The 26,573-nt window shown below is 50.3% G+C and overlaps 3 protein-coding genes across 5 annotated transcripts in view; 1 reads left to right on the top strand and 2 right to left on the bottom strand.

Annotated features, from left to right (window-relative positions):
* Positions 1 to 26,573, top strand: part of LOC308572249 (thialysine N-epsilon-acetyltransferase-like) — a 185,096-nt gene that overhangs the window by 106,177 nt on the left and 52,346 nt on the right. The window lies entirely within an intron of this gene.
* On the bottom strand, positions 10,017 to 16,375 carry TMEM102 (transmembrane protein 102). Of its 3 annotated transcripts, none has more exons than XM_081168006.1 (3): positions 16,342 to 16,375; positions 14,184 to 14,449; positions 10,017 to 12,599 (listed from the first exon to the last, which is right to left on the bottom strand). In XM_081168006.1, the coding sequence occupies exons 2-3, from the start codon at positions 14,374 to 14,376 to the stop codon at positions 11,581 to 11,583; spliced, it is 1,212 nt and encodes a 403-aa protein (XP_081024132.1). In that variant the 5' UTR covers positions 14,377 to 14,449; positions 16,342 to 16,375; the 3' UTR covers positions 10,017 to 11,580. The 3 variants fall into 3 exon arrangements, with proteins under 3 accessions (XP_081024132.1, XP_081024131.1, XP_081024130.1); XM_081168005.1 differs by lacking the exon at positions 16,342 to 16,375 and adding an exon at positions 16,290 to 16,332; XM_081168004.1 differs by lacking the exon at positions 16,342 to 16,375 and adding an exon at positions 15,374 to 15,667.
* LOC308572148 (uncharacterized protein) lies at positions 18,202 to 24,900 on the bottom strand. Its single transcript, XM_081168083.1, has 3 exons — positions 24,644 to 24,900; positions 22,186 to 22,243; positions 18,202 to 19,161 (listed from the first exon to the last, which is right to left on the bottom strand). Exons 1-3 carry the CDS (start codon positions 24,767 to 24,769, stop codon positions 18,317 to 18,319), a joined length of 1,029 nt encoding a protein of 342 aa, XP_081024209.1. The 5' UTR covers positions 24,770 to 24,900; the 3' UTR covers positions 18,202 to 18,316.

The raw sequence follows: 26,573 nt of genomic DNA, 5'->3' as shown, positions 1-26,573 counted from the left end.
AAAGGCGCCTATGGATCTTAAACTAGGATATACAACAGAAAATGTTATTTGGAATTATTGGACTCTTACATTTATGTAGGAAAGGAGTGCGCTGCAATGCAGGCGGTTGGAGACAGGAATAAGGATAATGCTTATCTGAAACACGTGTTTATTACAGTGTCCTAGGCTTACTAAGTTTTAGGAGAAAGTATTGGATTGTATAAACATGGCTGTGCAGAAAAAAAGTTAAATTTTCAAAGGAAAATATTCTTTTGAATTATGTGCCTTCTATATAGAATTTGACAATTGGACACTGTAAATGGATTTTTCATGTTGAAAGACTGATATCGATGCACTGGAAGGAGACACCTGTTAGTCAATGGATATATGACAAGACTTGCGATTTGTGAATGGATTGCTTACAGACACAGACTTTGTATGGACAAGTAGAACAATATTTGGAACATATTTATAAAAAGCATAGGAGTTTATAAATAAACCATGAAGGTATTTAGATAATAACAGTTGTGTACCTAGATACTAGGCAAGCATGCGTGGAATTGTAGAGTGCATATATAGTGATGTAATATACAGTGGTACCTTGGTTCTCAAACTTAATCCGTTCCAAAACCAAAGCGTTCCAAAACCAAGGCACGCTTTTCCGTAGAAAGTAATGCAAAATGGATTAATCCGCTCTAGACATTTAAAAACCCTTAAAACAGCAATTTAACATGAATTTTACTATCTAATGAGGCCATTGATCCGTAAAACCCAGCCAGACGGGAGGGGTATAAATAATAGGTTGTTGCTGTTGTTCCCTGTAGCTTTGCTTCTCACAGGGAGGGAACCGCCAGAAGGCCCTCGGAGCTGGACCTCAATGTCCGGGCAGAACGATGGGGGTGGAGACGCTCCTTCAGGTCTACTGGGCCTTTGAGGCCATTTAGGGCTTTAAAAGTCAACACCTACACTTTGAATTGTGCTCAGAAACGTACTGGGAGCCAATGCAGATCTCTCAGGACCGGTGTTATGTGGTCTCGGCGGCCGCTCCCAGTCACCAGTCTAGCTGCCGCATTCTGGATTAGTTGTAGTTTCCGAGTCTCCTTCAAAGGTAGCCCCACGTAGAGCGCATTGCAGTAGTCCAAGCGGGAGATAACCAGAGCATGCACCACTCTGGAGAGACAGTCTGCGGGCAGGGAGGGTCTCATCCTGCGTACCAGATGGAGCTGGTAGACAGCCGCCCTGGACACAGAACTGACCTGCGCCTCCATGGACAGCGGTGAGTCCAGAATGACTCCCAGGCTGCGCACCTGGTCCTTCGGGGGCACAGTTGCCCCATTCAGGACCAGGGAGTCCTCCACACCCGCCCGCCTCCTGTACTTCTGTCTTGTCAGGATTCAACCTCAAATACAAAAACAACACTGGATACCAGTCACCTGAAGCCACAGGAGGGGAGAGGGCTCCGTGCTTGCAGGTTTCCCATGGGGGGGGGGTGGAATCCGGTTGGCCCCTGTGAAAACAGAATGCAGGACTCTTTGGCCTGATCCGGCTGGCTCTGTTCTTAAATCCTAGCGAGAAACAAACAGCTAAAGCCATCAGCACATGCAAATCTTGTGTCCTCTTTTTCCTGGCGATGCTTAATAAGGGCTCCCTTTGCCACCCCCACCATCTGTCTGGCCCAAGTCAATTTCATAACCAGCTCCGTTAAGCTGCAATTGGTTGTTGTGTTTTAATTTCCCACTTTTCCCTCTTCCGAAAGCCAGGACATCTCGGCTCGCCCGGATTTCCATCGGCCTCCCAGGGTCAAAACTCTCTCTCTTTTTCGGGAAGGGTGCCAGAAAGGGGGCTTTAAAGATTAGCGCTGACATGAGGGATTTGAGAGTCGCCCGGAAGACGGAGGCAAGGCCAGAAGGGCGAGCGAGGCAGGGCCTACAACTCCCCCCCTCTCTCACCCACGTTTTGCAGCCGGGGAGGGCGGGCAGAGGCAAGACTTTGCAGGAGGGGGAATTTTCGCCTGCAGCAGATTCTCCCCTGGGGAGGGACAAACTGCGCCCTGAAATAAATAAATTAAGGTCTTATGTATATAATACATATAATACGCCGGAGCGGGACCTATTTATCTACTTGCACATTGACGTGCTCTTGAACTGCTAGGTTGGCAGGAGCAGGGACCGAGCAACGGGAGCTCACCCTGTCGCGGGGATTCGAACCACCAACCTTCCGATCGTCCTAGGCTCTGTGGTTTAATCCACAGCGCCACCCACATCCCATTATGTGTATAATAAAGATTCATAAATGTACCAGGCAAAAACATCTACATAGATATATAGGCCACATGTCTGAAGCTGCACAGGAGAGCAGCCATGGAGCCATTTTGACTCCCTGGCTGAACAGGTGTTTCCTCTGCCAGGTCAAAGTGGAAAAGCCTCCCCCTTGTCTTTTCATTCACAAATCCTGTCTTGAGGGTATGTCTGTGTTTGAATAGGGTGTGAGCCTGTGACCTGGCTCAGGAACTAAGTACTTATCATTACCAAAGACTGGCCAGGCTCCCCAGGGTATCCAATCAAGTAAGCATTAACAGGTAACCTGCCAGACAGGAGGTAAACAACGCACTCAGATTTCTGCTGTAGACCACCCCTTCTGTGATGTAGGTATGATGTATCTGGGGGTGGTCTTGATCTACAGGGTGGCAATTTCAAAAGTCTTGGTGTAGTGGTTAAGAGCGGTAGTCTCCTAATCTGGGAAACCGGGTTCGCGTCTCCGCTCCTCCACCTGCAGCTGCTGGGTGACCTTGGGCCAGTCACACTTCTCTGAAGTCTCTCAGCCCCACTCACCTCACAGAGTGTTTGTTGTGGGGGAGGAAGGGAAAGGAGAATGTTAGCCGCTTTGAGACTCCTTAAAGGGAGTGAAAGGCGGGATATCAAATCCAAACTCTTCTTCTTCTTCTTTATAAGGCCTTGTGCGCCATTGTTCGAGGTCCTCCTCCTTTCCTGCGTGTGAAGGGGGGAAACCCTGTTGCAAGAGATCAATAAAGATCAGGCTTACGAGCTGCTTTGCCTCTCAATATTCTCTGGTTGGCCTCTGCTATTTTCTCCGACCGATGGAGAACCTGCAAAGGACTCTATGAGGGCTCTTGTGTTCCCCATAGGGAAACCAGGACAGATTTTTGTTTATAACAGCCCGCAAACAGATCCTTGCTTGACCTCTGGGTGCCCCGTTGGGAATCATTTTTCGAGGTGGATGCGCAGGGATGAGATTAAAGCCCTGAGATTTTTGCTCCAACCTGCTTCCTTTGATAGGGAAAGAGACCCTGTTTGCAGGATTTCCCCATTTGCATATGCAAATAGGGCTTTGCTCTTTCCTGCCCACCCCACTTCCCATTTTGGAAAGGAAGGACTTTCTGACAGAGGATTGCATTTTCATAATCCAGGCAGGCTCCCGGCAGCTTCCAAAACTCACAGCTCTGCACCTGCCTCATCGTAAGCCTCTGAAGGCTTAGAAAGTTTCATTCTGGTTCCGCCAGACGGGCTAGATTTGAAATGAGCAGCTCAAGAGCCAAACAATCTTCTTCAGCGATCCCTTGTAGCCGAGTAAGATTGTCTTCCATAAACACGGTTTTAACAGTGAGTCCGTAAGTGACTGTGGAGGCCAATTCTGGACCCACACGTCCTTCCACAGTGGGGACATTGGTTTCCGGGCGGGAATCCATCACGGTGTGGATTTTCCAAGCGTGCCTTCCTCCTAGCGCGTTTCTCCCTTGCGTCCTGAGTTCGAGTGTCTTCAAAGCCCATGACACCTTTGGTCAAGGCTGTTCTCCAACTGGAGCGCTCGCAGGCCAGTGTTTCCCAATTGTCGGCATTTAAAGCTGTGGTTTTCCCAGTACCTCAGGTTACATACGCTTCAGGTTACATACGCTTCAGGTTACACACTCCGCTAACCCAGAAATAGTACCTCGGGTTAAGAACTTTGCTTCAGGATAAGAGCAGAAATCATGCTCCGGCGGTGCGGCAGCAGCAGGAGGCCCCATTAGCTAAAGTGGTGCTTCAGGTTAAGAACAGTTTCAGGTTAAGTACGGACCTCCGGAACGAATTAAGTCTTTAACCCAAGGTACCACTATAGTGATGTATGGAGGTGAGAGCTGGACCATAAAGAAGGCTTATGGCCGAAGAATGGATGCTTTTGAATTCTGGTGCTGGAGGAGACTCTGGAGAGTCCCATGGACTGCAAGAAGATCCAACCTGAAGGAAATCAGCCCTGAGTGCTCACTGGAAGGACAGATCCTGAAGCTGAGGCGCCAAGACTTTGGCCCCCTCATGAGAAGAGAAGACTCCCTGGAAAAGACCCTGATGTTGGGAAAGATGGAGGGCACAAGGAGAAGGGGACGACGGAGGACGAGATGGTGGGACAGTGTTCTCGAAGCTACCAGCATGAGTTTGACCGAACTGTGGGAGGCAGTGGAAGACAGGAGAGCCTGGCGTGCTCTGGTCCAGGGGGTCACGAAGAGGCGGACACGACTAAACGACTAAACAACAACAACAACAACAACAACAACAACAACAACAACATGGCCGGGGTATAAATAAAATTATTATTATTATTATTATTTATTATTTATTTATTTATTTATTATTATTATTATTATTATTATTATTATTATTATTATTATTAATATTAATATTAATTATTAATTATTATTATCAGGCAGCTCTTATCTCCTCTCCACCACTGCCCTCCTTGCAAGAATAATTTGATTTGTCACAAGGCTGGTTGAAAAAAAATAGGTTTATAAAAGCAATCCTCTGGCGCCCTCTGCAGGCAAGCCTAGAAAACACACCAGCAAACCCTCATTGGATGCTAAGGGCTGCTTTCTGCAGCATGGAACTGGGCTCTGGACTACAACTCCCATGAGCGCCTGCCAGCATGCCAGGACATTTGGAGGGGACAAGATTGGAGAAAATCTGCCCTAGGGGGTTGCAGTGTGTGCATGCAGCCGTTTTCAGTTACCTGGAGGCGAAAATGTGGAGGGGGTCATTCCACGCCAAATCACCTGATTTTAATACTGGGCCATACTCTCACAACTCAGATTTTCTTCAAAAAAAAATTATGTGCAGATGAGATAACCTCAATTTTTTTTTTTTTAGATTTTTTGGTCCAAAATCGGGTGCAGGAGAATTTTTTAAAAATTCTGATTTTGGGGCAATTTAGGCTAACTCCAATTTCTGCGTCAGTTTCTTTTTTTGGGGGGGGGGGGCTTATTTTTCAACCATTTGGGCTTATTTGGGTATCAAAATAAAGCAAATTGTGGTCTCTTTCAAAATAAGGTATACAAATGGTATTAAGTGCCGCAGAAAAGGGTCACCGGCCATTCAAAGTGAATTTTTGTCATTTTATTCCCGTTAGGTTCAATAAGCCATAGAGCGCAAACCACAACTATCACATGTATCATAGTATTTTTTTGTAGAATGGGCTAACCACGTACTTGTTATGTTTTAAAAATAAGGAGGGTGTTTTTTGTGGTTATAAAACAAATTGATTTTGATGTACATTTTTCACCAAAAAAAAAATATTATTTGTACAGGTTTAAGGTCTCACTGAGCCTGAAATACACTGTCAGAGCTGCTTCAAGATCCTAGCTCACAGAGGATCACGCTAGCCAGCGGTCATTAAGTAAAAGTCTTTATTGAGTTACAGTTTCCATTCCCAAGCTGCTGCGTGCAACTCTACGTCTAATGGCTAGATCGGCGAAGCTCCGTCTGAGTCTCCGCCCCTTGTGCACCAACTTAATATCCTAGCCCTGCTCCACCTTTTCCGCCTGACTGCTCTCCTCTGGGTCCCTCTGCCCCCCGGGGTCTCTTCCTTCCTGGATTCTTCTGACGCCGACCCCCCGGAACTCCCTGTCTCCTTGCGCCGGGCTTTAGGACCTGGCTCCCTTTCCTGGCTGCCTACTGTGTCACTTTCCTGTGCATTTGAACTTGGCGCGCACGCCCAACCTTCCACTTTCCGTCTGACCGTTTCTTCGCTCCCCGATGGAGGTGTGGCCACTCCTGACTCGTGCCCTACCCCCTGTTGCGAGCTGCCAGCGCTTGATCTCTGGCTCCCTTCCTCCTCCCTGCTCCCTAGCGGTGACGCTGGTCCCGATCTCCAACTGCTCTCCTCGGAGTCCCCTCTGGCTCTATCTTCCTGGGGTGTCCCCCTAGGCTCCCCCCTTGCTCTGGCCACTGGTGCTCCTTTCTGTGAATCTTCTGATTCACTGGAAAGACTCGGAGATCTCGGGTCGTCGTCATCACTCATCTTTTCTTCTGCCTCCTCCCCCTCGCTCTCTGTTTCCTCCCTTGCCCTTGCCTCTGCTCCTGAACCCCTGACATACACATTCGTGAGAATAGTTAAATTGTACCCTCTTAGGTTACAATGTCATCTGATATATTTTAAAAATTAAGTTTTATTGATTATTTAATTAAAAAACAAAGCACACGGCAACAGGTGATTTGGCGTGGAATGACCCGGAGGAGAGAGAGGAGCAGGGGTTTTTTGGCTCAGGGTGGCCAACTTTCCAGTTAGCATCTGTTACTGTGCCTGCAAAGCGCAGTGGGATCCGCACAGGTTAGCCCAGCAATCACGCCCTGTTCCTCATCCAGAGAAAACATTAGCTGCTCGTATCTCCCCATTGGACTGCTGCCGAAAGCACAGGAGCAGTCATAGCCACGGTCAGTTGGCAACCCCTCTTTTGTAAATCAAGGATCCGGTAGGGTGAAGAGCAGAAAGTTCAAACGCCTCTGTGTATATTGAAGACTTGGTTGTCCAAAAATAAAAATAAAAAAGGAACTCAACCTGGAGTCCTCCAACTGTTTGGGTCCGAAGGAATGGGTTTCCCAAACCCCAAAATCTGACTGTGCAGTCAGTCTGAAACGGGCCCCCAAATCCCCATTTTTCCTTCTCCAAGGGTGCATTAGCTAAAAACCATTAACTTGAGCTCTTGAGCAAATGTATAACAGGAACCCAGCTGTATAAACAGAGATCTCTCCTTTATCAGTCCGTGACGTCTAATGAATGGCCTTGTCAGTTCCAAAGTGGAGCAGGGATGGCACAGCTGGGTCTTATCTTACATCCTGACCACACTGACGCACAGACCTTGTCAGCCCCCCGAGAACGACGCCAGGAGTGCTCTTAGAGTTGGTGACCTTCTTACCCCAAGATAAGGAATACAGGAACAGGAACACCCCTTTATGGTCAAGAGTACCGGAGCAGGAACATCTGTTTATGGTCATGGATGTCAACTTACGTGTACAGTGGTGCCTCGCAAGACGAAAAGAATCCGTTCTGTTATTCTCTTCGTCTAGCGGTTTTTTCATCTTGCGAAGCAAGCCCATTGAAGGATTAGCGGATTAGCGGCTTTTAGCGGCTTTTAGTGGCTTATCTGCTGATCGGATCAGCTGATAAGCGGATTAGCGGCTTAGAAAAGGGGGGGGGGGAGGAAAAAAAGCCAGCAGGAACTCGCAAGACATTGTCGTCTTGCGAAGCAAGCCCATAGGAAATTCGTTTTGTGAAGCACCTCCAAAACGGAAAACTCTTTCGTCTAGCGAGTTTTCCGTCTTGCGAGGCATTCGTCTTGCGGGTCACCACTGTATAAGCTGACGTGGCTGGATTCCTGGGGAGGGGGCAAGGGGACCAGAAAGGGTATATAATCTGTGTGTAACCGCTCTTTAAGTGCTCTTGCTGTGAACTGACCACGCAAGTGCCTTCTGCTATCCGGAGAGCAGAATAAACTCTTTCTCTGAACCAAACCTCGGTGTCATTTTACTTCCTTCCTCCCATCCGGAAGCAACGCTCACCCAACCAATCGGTAAAGTCTAATAAGGCTACAGGTCTACAACTCCCATCTGGCTGGGTGCAGATGGTGGGAATTGTAGTGCCAAACAGGTGGGCGGAAGCTGATACAGCCATTTCTACCCGACACAGACCAGCATTTTGCCCTGCTCAAATGGCAACGTTAGTCGTCCTTTATTGCATATTATTCACCTCGCGTACAAAGATCGCTGCCGAATATAAGACACAATTTCTCCCAAGGCCTATGAAGCACATTCCACTTTTTACAAAAAATCTCATTATCGTCCTTCGATATCGATTTTAGATCCACGATTTCAAGATGTCGGCACCAAATCTGACCGAAAAGTTTGGCCTATGAATACCCGTGTTTGGCATTCAGTTAAACAGGGTTGTTCGGTTGTTTTACTCAAGAGTAGATTCCCTGGAGTTAGTAAACATAACTAATAAATTGGCCGCCTGCAAACGACCCTTCTCCAAAAATGCAATTTCCGCAAGGATAGCGACGTGGTTCCTGAGCTCCTAACTCGCACCCGCCTTGACCAGCATGCCCAATGGTCAGCGATTATGAGAGTTATAGGGCAGCCTTGGCCAGCCGGGTGCAAATCAATTTGTTTTGGACTACAGTTCCCATAAGCCACCAGCACCAGCCTCCTGCGCCAGTGGAGGCTGATGGGAATTGTAGTCCAAAGCAAATCAATTTGCGCCTGGCTGGCTAGGGCTGCCCTATAACTCTCATAGTCCCTGACCGCTGGGCATGCTGGTCAAGGCGGGTGCAAGCCCACGCACCACGTCGCTATCCCTGCGGCAATCGCATTTTGGACTACGGTTCCCATTAGCCACCAGCCCCATCCTCCTGCGCCAGCGGAGGCTGATGGGAATTGTAGTCCAAAGCACACCCAGAGGTCGCCAGGTTGTGGGGCAGGGAGGCTGTTTGATGGAAATCCTCGACGGTTTGGGTCTCTGACCCAAGGCTTTACCCAACCCCAAAGAAACGGGAGTTGATTTGTTATGTTTTTTAGTGCTTAGGCAGAGGTTGGGGGCGTCAACAGTCTGATACGGACGGGACGGGACGGTGCCTCCTTCCCCCCCTTCCCTTCGAACGTCCGAGGCGATGACCTCGAGGGTGCCCACCGTACACTCACCCTCAGCCCCCTCACCGTTACGTAAGCACCACACTTTTCCCAGACCCCCTTTTTCTCTCTCTCTTCCACGAGCGAAATAAGCTCAAAAGACGTGTATATATTCCCCTATCTCTTTCTATGCCTATTTGCGCTCCATACTTAGAACGAGTAGACCGGGTGTTCCTGTATCCCCGCTTATTCCTATGGCCGCACTTTAGCCAATCACAGCCATGCATTCGTCCTGCAGAAGCTAGCTCAGGGAGCTACTGCACGCCTCATTTCACCCCTGACAAGCTGCTGACGGCCCCCCACTGCGAGAACAATGGATCCGAAACCAGGGACCTCGAAAAACTGTCAAAATCCTGTTACAATGTATCCATTCTGTTTCCGCTTGTAAAAATCTTGTTACAATGTATCCATTCTGTTTCTGCTTTACTCTATAGTACAGAATGGGTTAGAAATCATAGAAATCTTTAGAAATTGATATAAAATCAACCGTAACTCCGATTTCTTTGCTTTCGGTGTCATTCAACTCAGTTCCCCTTGGACTCCATGATGCTATCCCTACTTCCATAATCCCCGAAGCGGCAGGTCACGTACGCAGGAACTTCTTAATCCTGTCAGATCGTTTCGCCAAACCTTTCCTCTAGGCAATATTAGGTGGCAGACGATGCATATCTCTGACCCATTGTCTTGCCACCACCGGTACTCAATAAATGTGTATCTATGTATATTTCCCGCTCTGCTTATTTCCCCCTCCCTCCTCTCAAATGTTAATGAATGTAATCCCACCTTTCCTTAATCTATTCGTGACGTGTGAAATATATTTATGATGTAATTCACGAAACCCGACCTTCCCATAATGTATTCATGACGTTTCCTGCACTGTATTCTGGGTCATGGAGGGAACTTTTAAAAGTCTATGTCACCCCATTCTCGGGGTTCAATGCCATTTTGAACCTGTTGCGCAATAAACTCGGATCTTCGTATTTGCTCCTGTGTCCGGCTGAGCTCCTTTCTTCTCCGCAAGGACCCGCGGACTCTGTCCGACGAGCTGGGTGGCAGTGCAATCACGCACCCAGATTTTACCGTAACAAGTCGAATGGCAGCGTCCCCCTCCATCCCATATAAGAAATCCATCTAAAAATCTGTCTAAATTTTTTTTAGACAGCCCCACTGAGTCGCCCTGTGGCCTCTCTCTTTGGCAAGACGCTACACCGGTAGAACAGCAGCCTGAAGTTGCATACCCAAAAGCAAGAGGAGCGCCCCAGGCGCATTGCATCGGTTTTTGACATCGGTTTAAGGCACAATTTAAGTTTGTGGGGTGCAAAGTCCCGTCTCCCTGATCCTATGGCTCTGCCCCATTAGATTTGCGTCCCCCTTTCCTGCCCCCCATTGCAATGGTTTGCACCCTTCCTCTTAATCTGGGGGACCTGTAACACACCAGGCATACGGCTCCCGTCATATCTGACCGCTGGGCGCGCTTGCCAGGGCTGGGAGGGTGTGGGAGTTGTAGTTCAGGACCCCACAGATGTGGGGAAAAGGTGGGCAGGAGAGGTTGTGATAATTCAGCCGCCCAGTTTCGTTTAGGGCCCCATCTGTGCCGTTGTCTTCCAAGTTCTCTTATACCACCTTAACTGTCCTGGCTCCGCCCACCTCCGACAAGAATCTTGGGAGTTGTAGTTTGTTAAGGGCGCTGAGAGTTGTGAGGAGACCCCTGTATTCCCGTCACAGAGCTATAAGTCCCAGAGTTCCCCCGGAAGAGGTATTGATTGTTAAACATCCGAGAGGAATTAGGGAGGAATCTTCAGACAACACTCAGAAAATTTAGCAAACTATAGTTCCCGGGATTCTTCGGCGGGGGAGCCATGGCTGTTTAAAGAGGTATGATCCTGTATTAAAGATATGGTGCAATTAGGCCATGGAAAGAGAATTCGGGAACTTCTCTTTGGCCACATTGAAACTGCCGTGGTTTGGGGAATTCTGGGAGCTGAAATTTGTTACAGACAGTGCTTTTTTCTGGGGGTACGCATACCCCTAAACATTTTGTGAATCTAATGGGAGAAGAAACTATTTTTTAAAAAAATAAAATAGTTTCTTCTCCAGCACGGTGAACTGCCAGTTCCATTGCTGTCTGATAGCAGCCTTTTGTCCATTTACTGTATTTATCTCCCCCGATTTGAACGATAAAAATTGTGGTTTTCTGGAGTCAAAAGGAGGGGACCCCTAAACATTTTTTTAAAGAAAAAAAGCACTGGTTATGGGTTATCAAGATTTACTTGGAGACCCCCATATTCCCACCCCCGAGCTACGATTCCCAAAGAAGGGAGACGGTTTGATGATCCCCTCTGGCAATTGTAGCGCTATGGGGGTCCCCTCCCAAACCTCAGCACTGTTAATAGCGGACAGCTCCCAGAATCCTTTGGGGCAGCGGTTCTCAGCCTGTGGGTCCCCTGTGGACTACAACTCCCATCATCCCTGAGTTCTGGCCTTGCTAGCTAGGGATGATGGGAGTCGTAGTCCAACAACCTCTGGGGACCCACAGGCTGAGAAAGGCTGCATTGGGGCGAAGCCATGATTGCTTCACCAATGGGCAAAGGCGGCTCTCGTTGGCACCATTTTTCCACCTGAAGCCAAAGTGCCCATTCCGTGGAAGGGGTCATGGCACCGCGGGGGACGCAACCCGCTCCCTGAAGGCCTTGGCCAACCGCTTGGCTTCCTTGGCGCCTTCAACGGCTCGTCGGAGGAACCGGCACGGGTCAGCCCTCACCCAGGCGACCTCCCGGGCCAGGCCCTCGAGGGCCGGCCGAGCGAGCCCTTCCAGAAGGTTCCACTGCGGCAGGAAGTAGCTGGGGAGGCGCCGGTGCGCCAAGCCGGCGGAGAGGTCATCCAAGAGGCCCAGCAAGGCGTGCGCCGCGTTCTCGTCCCGGCCAAGGTAGCTGGACGGCAGCCGCTCGCACGACCACAACGCCAAGGTGAAGAGGTGGTAGGGCCCCAGGCCTTCGCGCAGGTCGCAGCCCAGCATGGCCATGGCGGCCCGGAGGGCGCGGAGAAGGGGCGGGGGCAGGATGTGGCGGAGGTGCAGCTCGCTGGCCGAAAAGGCCAGGCGCCAGGCGCCGAAGGACGCAGACGGTATGAGGTAAAAGCTGCCGGCCGCTTCTTCGTCCGTCATTTTGCCGTCCCAGAAATGGGCTTGTGCCAACCACGACTGGGCAACCTCCGGCCAGCCCTTGAAGGCCACAACCGGGAGGATGTCGTAGAGGACGCGGCGAAGCCCGACGCGGACAATCAGGGAGGTGACGGAGCCGCGCCGCTCGACCCGCACGTCCGCGTCGGCGGGGAAGGAGCGCGAGAGCCACTCGCAAACCAGCTCGGCCGACAGGTGGCCCTCGTCGCCCGAGCAACAGTCCGCCCAGCGGGTCAGCATCTCAGGGCCGAAGGGTCGGAGGCTGATCTGCGCGTGGCCCGGGGGGCTCTGCTTCATGTCCAATGTGACGGGGACCCCGGCGGCGCTCAGGACGGGCACCAGGAGGGTGAAGTCGGCGTCGTAGTCGCCCCCGGCGGAAAGAGGACGGAGGGTGCCAGGATCGGCATGGATAGTGCCCCGCTGGGCTCCGCCAGACAGGATCAAGTAGCGGTTGATGGGAGGAAGCTTCCCCTCGGATTTCTGGACCTGACCTGGGGGGAGGAAAAAAGAAACAGGAGACTTGAGACCCCTGTTTGACCCCTAATTTTGGGGGACTGGTTTGCCCAGCCCTCCCTGAGCAAATGGTTCTCCCTCTGCCTGGAAAGACCCACACGGATAGTGTCCAAGGAGGGTCTGGTCAGCTGTTGCTATTGGCATCCGTCTGTCTCGAGAGACAATGGAGTGTACCTCCGGGGGTGAAGTCAAACTGGCAAGGGAGTGTGCCTCGGGAGGGGGGGGGAGTCAAACTGACAATGGAGTGCTCTTCTGGGGGTGAAGTCAAACTGACAATGGAGTTCGCCACTGGGGAGGAAGTCAAATCAACAATGGAGTGTGCCTCCGGGGGTGAAGTCAAACTGTTTTGTTAGCAGCTCCGAAGTGACTTCCCTGGAGCACAAGTCTAGACAGTGGGGGGGGGGTGTCCAGGGCTGCCCAAATTTCAAGACCCTCCTCTCGGTCTCGCTGAAAGCAGAGCAAGATGTTTGGCACCAGCCTGGCTGCAAGAGTTGCTGGAAGGAGGCGTACGAGGCCTCATCCAACCATCCCAGCTCTACTACCAGCTTCATCGGGTACGCAGGATGAGACCCTCTCTGCCCGCAGACTGTCTCACCAGAGTGGTGCATGCTCTGGTTGGACTACAGCAATGCACTCTACGTGGGGCTACCTTTGAAGGTGACCCAGAAACTGCAATTAATCCAGAATGCGGCAGCTAGATTGGGGACTGGGAGACCACATAACACTGGTCATGAAAGACCTCCATTGGCTCCCAGTACATTTCTGAGCACAATTCAAAGTGTTGGTGCTCACCTTGAAAGCCCTAAACGGCCTCAAAGGCCCAGGGTACCTGAAGGAGCGCCTCCACCCCCATCACTCAGCCTGGACACTGAGGTCCAGCTCCAAGGGCCTTCTGGCGGTTCCCTCCCTGTGAGAAGTGACATCACAGGGAACCAGGCAGAGGGCCTTCTCGGTGGTGGCGCCCGCCCTGTGGGAACACCCTCCCATCAGATGTCAAGGAAATAAACAGCTACCTGAGTTTTAGAAGACATCTGAAGGCAGTCTTGATCAAGAACATTTTTAATGTTTTATCCCTTTTTTATTACTATTACAGTGGTGCCTCGGGTTACAGACGCTTCAGGTTACAGACTCCGCTAACCCAGAAATAGTACCTCGGGTTAAGAACTTTGCTTCAGGATGAGAAGCGGGAGGCCCCATTAGCTAAAGTGGTGCTTCAGGTTAAGAACAGTTTCAGGTTAAGAACGGACCTCCAGAACGAATTAAGTTCTTAACCCGAGGTACCACTGTATTAATGTTCTGCTGGGAGCTGTTCAGAGTGGGTGGAGAAACCCAGCCAGACGGGCGGGGTATAAATATATTATTATTATTATCATTGTTATGATTATGATTATTATTAGTGTAAGGTTTACCCCTGAGCTTTTTCTTCTCCCAAAGATATCCCGCAAGGCAGTAGAAGTTTAGGATCAGAGTTTTCCTACATGGGCTCCCTTCCCAGGCTGACTGTCTCCCTCTGTCCCCCTCTCCCAAACACCTTCCCCCCTTTCCAGGGTCCAGCCACTCACCCAGCAGGGAGAAAACCTTATCCTTTGCACGGTGCAGTTCCGGGGTGTCCCGGACGCCTGGGTCCCTGGCCTCGTATTCTTGGATGAGCTGCTTGATCTCTTCGATGCGTGCCCCAGAACGGAAATCCAGGTCTGTGAGAGGCTTGGCAGGGGCCGGCTTGGGGTTGGGGGGGTCCCTGAAAAGGGATGCCATCCCCCCGCTTTCCAGCAGGACGAACAGAGAGAGGGAGAGAGAAAGAAAAGAGGGGGGATGATCTCCTCACGACCTTCATTGGAAGAGAAAAATGACTTGAGAAGGAGGTAGGATCCTGTTACTGCAGCCAGGGCTCCCATTGAGACTGGCGGGGGGGGGGGGGAGGTGGAAAGACCCCCAGCTTATTCTAGGTATATTTAAAGCATGCACACGCTGCAAAAAGTGGGCAGTGCTGTGTGGTGGTTAGAGCGTTGGACTAGGACCTGGGGAAGAGACCCGGGTTCCAATCCCTACTCACTGGGAGACTCACTGGGAGACTCACTGTGGCGGCTGTTTCTGATGAATATTAAGAAATAAATTTACGGCTGGCAAAATCCCAACATTTGACTTTGATTGGCACAGACTAGTTTTTTTAAAAAAATATGATTAAAATTTTTATTTTTTACCAACAACCAAACACAAACATTGAAACCTCCCCAAGGCGGCTGATATATTGGGTAAAGGTAAAGGTAAAGGGACCCCTGACCATTAGGTCCAGTAGTGACCGACTCTGGGGTTGCAGCGCTCATCTCGCTTTATTGGCTCAGGGAGCCGGTGTTTGTCTGCAGATAGCTTCCAGGTCATGTGGCCAGCATGACTAAGCCGCTTCCGGCGAACCAGAGCCGCGCACGGAAACGCCACTTACCTTCCTGCCAGAGCGGTACCTATTTATCTACTTGCACTTTGACGTGCTTTCAAACTGCTAGGTTGGCAGGAGCAGGGACCGAGCAACGGGAGCTCACCCTGTTGCGGGGATTTGAACCACTGACCTTCTGATCGGCAAGTTCTAGGCTCTGTGGTTTAACCCACAGCGCCACCCGCGTCCATACATTGGGTATACATAATCAAAAATAACATATTCAAATAACCATATGTACAATTTTATATACGTTAACACTCCTCCCTCCACAAGATTTAACTTTTAACATTTTAATTGCCCCAAATTGTTCAAACCTACCCAAATAATTTCAATATCTTCTCAAATCGATCCTCCTCTTTCTCACTGACCTTAAACCCTTTCATTCTGTGTACCTTCACAGCTAGATATTCTAAAATTATAATATTATTCAGTTTTTTCCTCCACTGGTTCACCCCTAACTCTTCTGCATTTTTTCCAATTGCTCGCTATAACCTGCCTGGCTGCAGTGCCCATCAATTTTACCCACTTACATTCCTCTTTTGTTTTTAACTCGGATTAGAAGAACCATTAATTTAGATATTCCCACCTTCCTACCCACAATTCCCGATTTTTCTATACCTGATTGGCATTGACTAGTAGACCTCTTTGCTATTTTCTGGCCCGGCTTCAAACTGAACCTCTTCCTCCCTGTTCCAACATCGCGCAAAACGTTTCGATTCCATCGCCAAGAAAGAAGCCCGGGAGCTGCGCTTTATCCAGGCTGCTCGGAACTGTAGCCGGGGTAAAACTACAATTCGCAGCACCTGGTTAAACTACAATTCCCACGGATCGTTTTGGGCAGCGATGGAGGAGAGGGGAAAGGTGTTTTTCCGCGTCTGGTGAGACGCAGGTGGAGGAGGAGGAGGGTCCTGGCGGGCGGTGCCACTCCTGGGCTGCTTGCCAGCAAAAAGGTAGGCAGGCAGGTGGGTAGGTAGGTAGGCGGGTGGGTGGGAGCTAGTCGAGGGCCGGCTCAGGTGAGTGCGCTCGCCCTCGGGGGGCAGAATCCGCTGCAAATATCTCGGATCTGGACGCGCAAGGGCGGGGAATGGCTCTGCCGGCGCACCTGGGCGCGCGATGGAGACCATCGCACAGGTAAAAGGCAGGTGCCCCTCCCTCCTTTCTCCTCCCTCTCTCCCCCTTCCTCCTTTTCTTTTCCTCTCCTCCCCTTCCCTCCCTCTCCCCCTCCGGCTGCTACCTGCTCCGCCGAGGAAATCCAGGAAGCCCCATTCCGCTCACCTGAAACTTACCTGCCCAAGCGGAGGGCGCGCCCACAGCCAGCGAATCTCAGCTCCTAAGCACCCTGGGAAATGTAGTTTCTCCCCACTGACTCCCGCTTCCAGGCGTGTCCCAAAGCATGCTGGGAAACGTAGTCTTTCCCCCAACCTTTTTCTTTTTAAAGCGCTCTCAAAAGGTCCTCCAAGGCTCTTTGGGTAGTTTTGTCCAAAGCGAAGTCTTGGCTCTATTTTCTACATCCAGGGCTAATTCAGTGCAGTACTGAGACGTCTATTTTTTCTCTCTTGGTTCCATCCAGCTGCAATTGTAGTTGCAGCTTTAAAAAGCGGGTTTCTAAAATGCCTGCCTTGTGACTCCTGCCTGCCTGGCCCTTGGCGTCCTTTGCAATTCTGTGATTCTATGGATGCAAATACCTGCATTCCCAGGTAAGGTTACTTGGCTGCCTTAAGCGAAAACTTTGATGCCACCTTCTGCCTTGTAACTGCAGCAGTACTACAGTACAGTGGTACCTCGGGTTAAGTACTTAATTCGTTCCAGAGGTCTGTTCTTAACCTGAAACTGTTCTTAACCTGAAGCACCACTTTAGCTAATGGGGCCTCCCGCTGATGCCGCACCGCCGGAGCACAATTTCTGTTCTCATCCTGAAGCAAAGTTCTTAACCTGAAGCACTATTTCTGGGTTAGCGGAGTCTGTAACCTGAAGCGTATGTAACCCGAGGTACCACTGTAGTACCTTGGTTTTTGAACATAATCTGTTCCAGAAGACCGTTTGAGTTCTGAAACGTTCAGAAACCAAGGCATAAACAGCGGTCTGCATATTTAATAGAGAAAATTGAGAAAAATAACATACGCTCAGCAGAAGCCATTCGATTTCTGAGGCGCGTTCATCAATGAAGACTTTTGAAAACCAATGTACCACTGTACTTTAAACCTTTCCCCACTCAAAAGCCACAATAATAGCTTCACGTACTGAGATATATACCCTCTCCCATGTTATAGGAATTCTAAGGTCTCAAAAATTGAACAAATGTCGATCATTGCACAAGGAAAACACACATACATAAATACATTGTAATAAAAAAATTAAGGTCTTATATATACGGTATATATATGTGGACCGCATGTCTGGAGCAGCACGGGAAGACCGCCCTGAAACCATTTTGACTCCCAAGCTGAACAAATGTTTTCTCTGCAAGGAGGGAGGGGGTGAGGGGACCTTCCCATTGTCTCAGGAACTGGGAAATCGCCATCTCAAAGGAATGGGCAGACTACCAGGAAAGGCAATCAGATAAGGCATTATCAGATAACCTGCCAGACTGGAGATAAACAAGGCACTCAGATTTCTGTTGTAGACCGCCTTTTCTGTGATGTAAATATGATGTTTGTGGGGGCTGGTCTTGGGTTACACCCCTTCTGTGATGTATGTAGGAGTATGGAGGGGTGGTCTTGAGCTCCAGGGAGGGAATTTAAAATGTCTATATAAGGGTGGACACACCTGGGTTCTGTGTCCTCCTCCTTTCCTGCTTGTGAGGGGAGCACCCTGTTGCAACAGATTAATAAAGATCAGGCTTATTAGCCGCTTTGATTCTCAATATTCTCTGGTTGGCCTCTGTTATTTTCTCCTACCGATACGGAACCCACTTAAGGACTCTGTATGGGCTCTTGGATACCCCATAAGGAAAGAAGGGCAGGTTTTGTTTACAACACTGTATTCATTAGGCCTGGCCCCATGCCCAGATCCTGTTTCTTCAAATTAAGAGCTAATTTCACGTGATTCATTGCTGCTTTGCTCCTGTGAGGGCACCTAAATGCAAACCAAGCCTAAACGCAAGCCAGAATCGCTGCACAACACACAACGCTTTCGCAGAATGGACGTGCGGTCGATGGTTTTGCTTTTTATTTCCTTTCCCAACCCAAAGGTGACTGAGGCCGGGGCGGCTAGATCCTTGTCCTCCTCTCTTGCCGGTTCCCATTTCGGATGGGGCCCCTGCTACTGTTTCACCGGGCGGTACACCCAGTCCGAGACGGCGGCCGGCTCAGGCCAGGAATACCGCGGTTTGGCGCTGGGGGTCTCCGGTGGCGCCATCCCTGGCAAAGGCCCGCCGCCGATGCTGTGGAACCGGGGCGCTGCCGGTGGCGACAGCGGGCTGTTGAGCAGCTGCTCCGGTTCGGCGCGCGATTTCCGCCGGGAGGATTCCCGAGGCTCATACTCGACCGGCTGCTCTTCCGGCGTGGTCACGATGGTCCCTCGCCGCCGGTAGCCTCTCTCGGGGCTGCCCGACCGGCTCGCCGGCGGCGTTTGGGGGTGCACCGGATAGATGTAGACTTTGGTAGGCCTGCGGCCCGTCGTCCCGGGGTATTCGGCCTCCGGCGCGGAGCGGTACTGGTTATCGTTCGCCGGCAACCTCGAGAAGTAATCGGGGTTTACCGCCATGTTGTTCCGGTGATCGTTGCTGCTGCCCGAGGCCAGCATTGGGTCGGAGGAGCCGCAGGCAACGTCCCGGCAGCGGGTGACAGGGGAGGGCGCTGAGGATGTGCGCGGGCGCTGCCGGGGGTCGCAGTCGCAGGTGCAGCACCGCAGAGCGTGGCACGGCAGGTAATCAGGGCAGGGGCGCCGGCCAAGGCGCTGGTGCTCTCTGCAGGGAAAAGGTTCGTTCTGCAAGTTCATGGTGACCTTCAGCGGCTCCAGGGTGCAGTGGAGGCAGCGGCGGTGCGGCGAAGAGCTTTCTCGCCGGCGTCGGCGAGGGAGGGTCTGGTCGGAGCACTGCGCCGCCAGCCGCCGGGATTGGGTTCTCCTTGTCTTGGGGGTGGCGCACATCTTTGACGTCTCAGGTTCTGGGAAGAGAAAGCAAAGGGGCCGCAGCGGCAAAGATTGAACTCTCTTAAAATGTTGCATTCAAATAATGGCAAGCAACTGTCCTGCTGTTTTAATGGGCTTGTTTATCATATACTATGGGTAGGCAAACTAAGGACCGGGGGCCAGATCCAGCCCAATCACCTTCTCAATTCGGCCCGCGGAAAGTCCAGGAACCAGCGGTCCAGGAACCATGTGTGCTTTTATTTCAAATGCATCTCTGGGTTATTTGTGGGGCATAGGAATTCGTTCATATTTTCCCCAAAAAATATAGTCCGGCCCCCAACGAGGCCTGTGGGACAGTGGACCGGCCCACGGCTGAAAAAGGTTGCTGACCCCTGTCCCATACAGTGGATCCTTGGTTCTCGAGCGGCTTAGTTGACGAACAAATCGGCTCCCAATCGGCGAAACCCAGAAGTGAGTGCTCCGGTTTCCGAATGTCTTTCGGAAGCCGGACGTCCGATGCGGCTGTTGGCTATTGTTTCCGGGGCGCCTGCACCAACCGGAAGCCGCGCCTTGGTTTTCGAACATTTCGGAAGTCAAACGGACTTCCGGGACGGATTAAGTTCGAGAACCAAGGTTCCACTGTATTTGAATCAGGGGTGTTTTGACTCTCGTGCGCTGGAGGTTTTTGAGCAGAGGGTAGCCAATTGCCTGTCAGGGATTCTTTAACTGCGATTCGTGTGCTAAAGGGGACTGGACTGGATTAAAGGGGGCTGGACTAGATGACCCCGTGGGTCCCTTCCAATTCTGCAAACCTATAGGTTTATGACCTCAGAAGTTGGACTGTCCTTCATTGCAGGTTTTTAAACAGAGGTGGGGTGCCCATCTCATGGGCTCTCAAATTTCAGCAGCAACCGTGCAACACTAAAATTTTGCACCGCCCGTCCCTCGAATCTCCAATCTACAGCACGGTTGTGGCGCCCCCTGCAGCTTGGTGCCCAGTACAGCCAAAATTTGTCCCTCTTAAACCGCCTGTGGCTACCTTCCTAGCGATTCTTCACCTGTGATTCCTGCACTTCAGGAGGATGGGAACCTATTCCGACTCTTAAGATTCTACGAATGTAGCAATGTATTCCCATTGCGAGTAGCTGTACTTTATGATCAGTTACATTCTTGATGTTTCGTTGTTGCTGTTTTTTATCTGAACCAGCCTTGGCCTCCCTTCTTAAAACTTTATTTTACTTCAGTAAGATTTATGTACCGCTCGGTCGTGAAGAACGGACAAACCTCGAAGCGTTTTACAAAAACACAGAGCAAACCGTTAACATTACCGATTAGAAAACAGATATCCGAAAGATGGTTAGACTAAACGGTAGCTAAAATAAATAAATTGAGGACTTTTAGCCTCTCGGTGTCTGCGTAGACCGGCCTGATAAAAAATGTTTTGCAGCTAAAAGGAGTACAGCGATGGTTCCTGACTAAGGTCAAGTGGCGGGGAGTTCCAAAGTGTACTTAAAGATCAATTTCTGACAAGTGCGGAAACTCTTCAGTAATATTACGGCTAGCGACAATAATCTTTCAAAACGGCAACAAAAGGACCATTGGGTTCCAGTGCAGCAAACAAAAGATTTGGGGGGAGGGAAGTATGGGGTTCCTCAGGGTTTAATCTTATCCCCATTGCTATTCAACATCTACATGCCTGGGATAAGGCTCGGTCGGTAGAACAAGAGACTCTAAAATTCAGGGTTGTGGGTTCGAGTCTCACACAGGGCATGTGGGATGCTCTCACAAGGGAGACTAACCTGATGCCTCCATTATACACCTTTAGGCACCAGGCAAAAACTTTCCTCTCAGACCGGATGACATTCCATGCCCTTTTTTTGGGGGGGGGGGTTATTGGTTTGTTTCTGGTCGTATTTTTATTATTTCGTGGTTTTGATATTGCAATTTTGTGTTGTGAACCGCCCCAGAACGATGGATGAAGTTTGGAATACGAATTTCATGTTATAAGAATTCTAAGGTCTCAGATATAAATTGAATGTTCGCAAATGTAAAAGGTAAACACATACATAAGTATATAAACCATGTGTCTGAGATCGTAAAGGTAAAGGTAAAGGTAAAGGGACCCCTGACCATTAGGTCCAGTCATGGCCGACTCTGGGGTTGCGGCGCTCATCTCACTTTATTGGCCGAGGGAGCCGGCGTACAGCTTCCGGGTCATGTGGCCAGCAGGACTAAGCCGCTTCAGGTGAATCAGAGCAGCGCATGGAAACACCGTTTACTTTCCCGCCGGAGTGGTACTTATTTATCTACTTGCACTCTGACATGCTTTCGAACTGCTAGGTTGGCAGGAGCAGGGACCGAGCAACGGGAGCTCACCCCGTCGTGGGGATTCGAACCTCTCACCTTCTGATCGGCAAGCCCTAGGCTCAGTGGTTTAACCCACAGCGCCACCTGGAGAGCAATCCTGAAGCCACTTTGACTCTCTCAATGACCTCAGATAGTCCTCTGCAGTAAGCGAGGAAAATGGGGAAAACCTTCCCATTTTCTTTTCGCTTGCAAATCCTGTCTTAAGGGTGCGTTTGTGTAGGAATAGGGTGAGCCTGTTACCTGGACTCAGGAACTAAAGTATTAACCATCACAAAAGAATGGCCAGGCTGCCCAGGTAAAGCAATCAGTGACCATTATCAGGTACCCTGGCAGACAGGATTTCCGCTGTAGACCGCCTCCTTCTGTGATGTATGCATGATGTTTTGGGCTACAGGGTGGGCAATTTCAAGAGTCTATATAAGGGCTTTTGCACCATTATTCTGGGTCCCTCCTGCCTCCTGCGTGGGGTGAGTGGAGACCCTATTGCAACAGTTCAATAAAGATCAGGCTTACTAGCCGCTTTGCTTCTCAATATTCTCTGGTTGGCCTCTGTTATTTTCTCCTACCGATAGAGAACCCACTTAAGGACTCTATACGGGCTCTTGGAGACCCCATAAGGGAAAAGGAGCAGGTTTTTTTCTTATAACATTCATAAATGAGAATAAAACATCCCCATAAAGGCATAAACTCACCCTTTGCGCAGATCGTTCCAATCAGTGTCCCAAGCAGGCAGCAGAAATAATAGCAGGCCTGGAGGGAGAAGAGGAAGGTGGAGGGTTATAGGGGGCCAAGTCAGATGGCTGGTGGCCCCTGGGACTCAGCTGAGGCCTCTGGCCTGGCCTTGCAGCTCCCATATCCTGAATCCAGCCGCCGGGTCCATGTAGCCCCATACAGCCAACTCTGGCTGGCAGAGGCTCTTCAAGGCTGCTTCCCAGCAGCAGCCTGTTCTTTTCAAACACTGCCCGGGTTTGGCGCATCTAAGCAGGGCGCTGCGGAAGGATCTGTCCAAAAGGGGTGCCTTCTAGTCCGGCGCCCTGGTCTCAAAGTGGCCTGGGGAGGGAACCCGCAAGCAGGATTCGAACACAACTCTCCCTCCGAGCCAGAGGCCTGCTAAGATAGTTGCTAAGAAAAACAAGATCTGGATGATGAGAGCTTGGTTTGAATTAGAGAATGAAGAATGGAGGGATCTCCCTATGGGGAGATCTGAAGACCTATGGATTACAAATTTGATCAAGGCGAAAGTTGGAGCTGTTGGGACATTTGAGACATTTGGATTTAAAAGCAACAAGAAACAAGACTTGGGCTCCATTTTTGAACATGGAGGTCTGGTTGGAAGAAACATAGACCCTATTGGGACAGAGCTTCTCCGAGATATAAAGGACTACCAAAAAAACCGGCGGAGAGGGACTGAAAGAGATTTGAGGGCCTCGGACGTGAGATCTCCAGGCTGATAGACTGATGGACATTTTTTGGGGATCGAAACCAGGAAAGGGGGGGTGAGAGCTTTGGAATCCAAAGGGTGTATAATTATATGTTGTTGTTTTTTGTTATTTTGTTTTGCAATTAATATAAAAATTGGGAAATTCGTGGAAGGGAATTTGGGTCGACCTTAGAAAAGGGTGTGAAGAACGAGTATTGTTGTTTAAATTGAGGTCTATAAGCTAAAATTGGTTAATTAAGATGAATTAAGTATAATAATAAGGTAAAAGCTGGGGACAAGAACTTGCTGAACTAACTATTGGAATTGGAATACAAGAAGGGGAGGTGTGGAGAAGTCAGGGAAAGATGTTAAGAAAACATGGGTTTGAAACTATACTTGTTATGTTTATATAATTTGTGAAAATTCAATAAATATTATTATTTATATAAAAAAAGAACACAACTCTCCCTCCTGCACTGTTCATAAGCATCGCGCCTCCAACCGTGGTGGCCGCAGCCAATATTATTTTATGGATGTTTTGTTATGTTACGGGGAAATTGGAAGGGGGTGAGAACAGGGGCGTACGAAGGGGGGTGTCGTGGGGGCGGTCCGACCCGGGTGCCATCCCGGAGTGGGGTGACAAAATCCTCCCTGGGCGGATTGCACCGCCCCAATGCGCCGGGTTCAGGAGCAGCTATCTCCACCACTGGAGGTAAAGACAACACTACGAGGCAAAGACAACAAGACTCCACATGGAGCGATTCACTGATAAATGTATCTATGTACTGGCTCAATGGGGAAACTTTAGAAATTCATAAGAAATCACTCGTCGTGAAAGAAGAACGGCAGACGAAATTAACGGACTATGCAGAATTGCACAAAAAAAGGATTCGAAACCTTGTGTTGTGTAGGCTCCTCTGATGTAAGTAATGGACCCTGCCTGCTAACCTGCTCCCTAAAATATCACTGGTTTGCTCATTTCTATATATAGGTTGCCTATATATGGCTTGAGATACCTATGAGGTCCATAAATGACCATATATTCAACACACACAAAAACAGTGACAATTTGTTGTTGAAAAAGGACAGCTGGACATATAAAGGGCACTAGTTAGCTTAAAGGTAAAGGGACCCCCGACCGTTAGGTCCAGTCGTGGCCAACTCTGGGGTTGCGGCGCTCATCTTGCTTTACTGGCCGAGGGAGCCGGTGTACAGCTTCCGGGTCATGCGGCCAGCATGACTAAGCCACTTCTGGCGAACCAGAGCAGCGCACGGAAACGCCGTTTACCTTCCCGCCGGAGCGGTACCTATTTATCTACTTGCACTTTGACGTGCTTTTGAACTGCTAGGTTGGCAGGAGCAGGGACCGAGCAACGGGAGCTCACCCCGTCATTGCGGGGATTCGAACCGCCGACCTTCCGATTGGCAAGTCCTAGGCTCTGTGGTTTAACCCACAGCCCCACCTGCGTCCCTTTCAGTAATGGAATAGGGCGTCCCTGTTTTCATCAGATAACTGCGAGAGAGTATGGGACTGGATGATGGCCTCGACGGGCCTCATCCTGCAGCTACTTCCGATTTGTAGGGAAGAGTGCTGACTCTCAGGGGCAGAGCATCCCAGCGCCACTGGAATTGTGGCTCCACAAAGACCTCCAGTCCCCTTGCCCGCCAGCGCTTCAGGGGCCTGATCCACGCCCTCCCTCCCCACAGATGCACGCCAGCGGCCCCCTCACCGCTGCGGCCAACTTCAGCGCCAGATGGACCAGGATGATCAAAGCGACCAGGATGGCGATGGTTTCGTGGAGCTCCAGGCAGCATCCCTCGGGGGACGGGTGGCAGTGGAAGCTGGACTCCCCCATGGGAGAGGCAACTGGGCCAGCAGCTGGCTGGCGGAGCCCCACATCCCCCCCGGCCTCCACGCCCAGGGGCACAGGGCAGGACAGCTGTCCAGCCGGCAGGAGCTAATGGCCGGCCGGGGAGGCTGAGGGGAAAGGAGGTTTGTGATGCAGTTGCCCTGGCAGCTGGGAGGGGGATTGTGACGCGGTGGGGGGTGGGGGGGCAGGAGGCAAATGGGCCTCTGTGGGGAGGTGCTCTCTCTATAGGGGACATGGAGGGAGACCCTGGAGGAGGGATGCAAGTGTGATAGGAATTTTGAGGTCTTAGATACAGTGGTGCCTCGCAAGACGGAAAACTTGCTAGACGAAAGAGTTTTCCATTTTGGAGGTGCTTCGCAAAACGAATTTCCTATGGGCTTGCTTCGCAAGACGACAATGTCTTGCGAGTTCCTACTGGTTTTTTCCACCCCCCCCCCTTTTCTAAGCCACTAAGCCGCTTATCAGCTGATCCGATCAGCAGATAAGCCGCTAAAAGCCGCTAATAGCGCTAATCCGCTAATCCGTCAATGGGCTTGCTTCGCAAGATGAAAAAACCGCTAGACGAAGAGAATCACAGAACGGATTCTTTCCGTCTTGCGAGGCACCACTGTATATGTTAAATGTTCATCAATGTACCAGCCAAGCACGTACATAGATCAGCACAGGACGACCGACCTGGAACCGTTTTGATTCCCAAACTGAGCAAATGTTTTCTCTGCAAGGTCAAAGGAAAATGGAAAAGCCTCCCCATTGTCATTTCCTTCACAAATCCTGTCTTAAGGGCACATTTAAGATATGAATAGGGTGTGAGCCTATGACCTGGCCCAGGAACTGCAGTATTTTTCGCTCTATAAGATGCACCAGAGCATAAGACGCACCTACTTTTTGGAGGAGGAAAACAAGAAAAAAATTATTTTGAATCCCAGAAGCCAGAACAGCAAGAGGGATCGCTGTAAAGCAGCGATCCCTCTTGCTGTTCTGGCTTCTGGGATAGCTGCGCAAAATACGGCAAAAAAATACGGTAAGTATTTATCATTACAAAAGACTGGCCCTCTTTGAAAAAAGTTTGGACACTGTTAAGTTGTGGGTGAACATCTCAGACGACACAGCGATTCTTCAAACAGCTCTTGTTTATTCACAGGCCAGGACAGAACTGAACTGAACAGTGGCGTAGCGTGGGTTGTCAGCACCCGGGGCAAGGCAAGTAATTTGCGCCCCCTAACCCGTGGATTTGCGGCCCCCCCTGCACCCCCCCACGCTACGCCACTGGAACTGAAGGGTTCAGCCAGCCTGCTTATATAGAGCTCCAGTACCACGCAACTGCAACAACTTTCTGTAACTATCCAATCACGGAATGTCACTTTCAATCCCTTATTTGCATATGTGGACCTGAGTGAAAACTATCTACAGTATCCCCCTGCTGGCCCAGGGTGAGAACTTCCGTACATAACAGACACCACTGCCTTATGGAGTACCCAAGAGACCGTACAGAGTCCTCCTGTAGCTTCTCTATCAGTAGGAGGAAATAACAGAGGCCAACCAGAGAATATTGAGAAGCAAATCAGCTAGTGTTATAAGAATTTTAAGGTCTTAGAAGTGGCTTTGTCATGGCCTAAGGGAGCAGGCGTCCAGCTTCCGGGTCACGTGGCCAGCAGGACTAAGCCGCTTCTGGGGAACCAGAGCAGCGCACGGAAACGCCATTTACCTTCCCGCCGGAGTGGTACCTATTTATCTACTTGCACTTTGAGGTGCTTTCGAACTGCTAGGTTGGCAGGAGCAGGGACCGAGC

This window comes from Podarcis bocagei (assembly GCF_964188305.1).
Source record: "Podarcis bocagei genome assembly, chromosome: 13".
Taxonomy (NCBI): Eukaryota; Metazoa; Chordata; class Lepidosauria; order Squamata; family Lacertidae; genus Podarcis; species Podarcis bocagei.
This window is presented reverse-complemented; position numbering and strand designations above follow the sequence as displayed.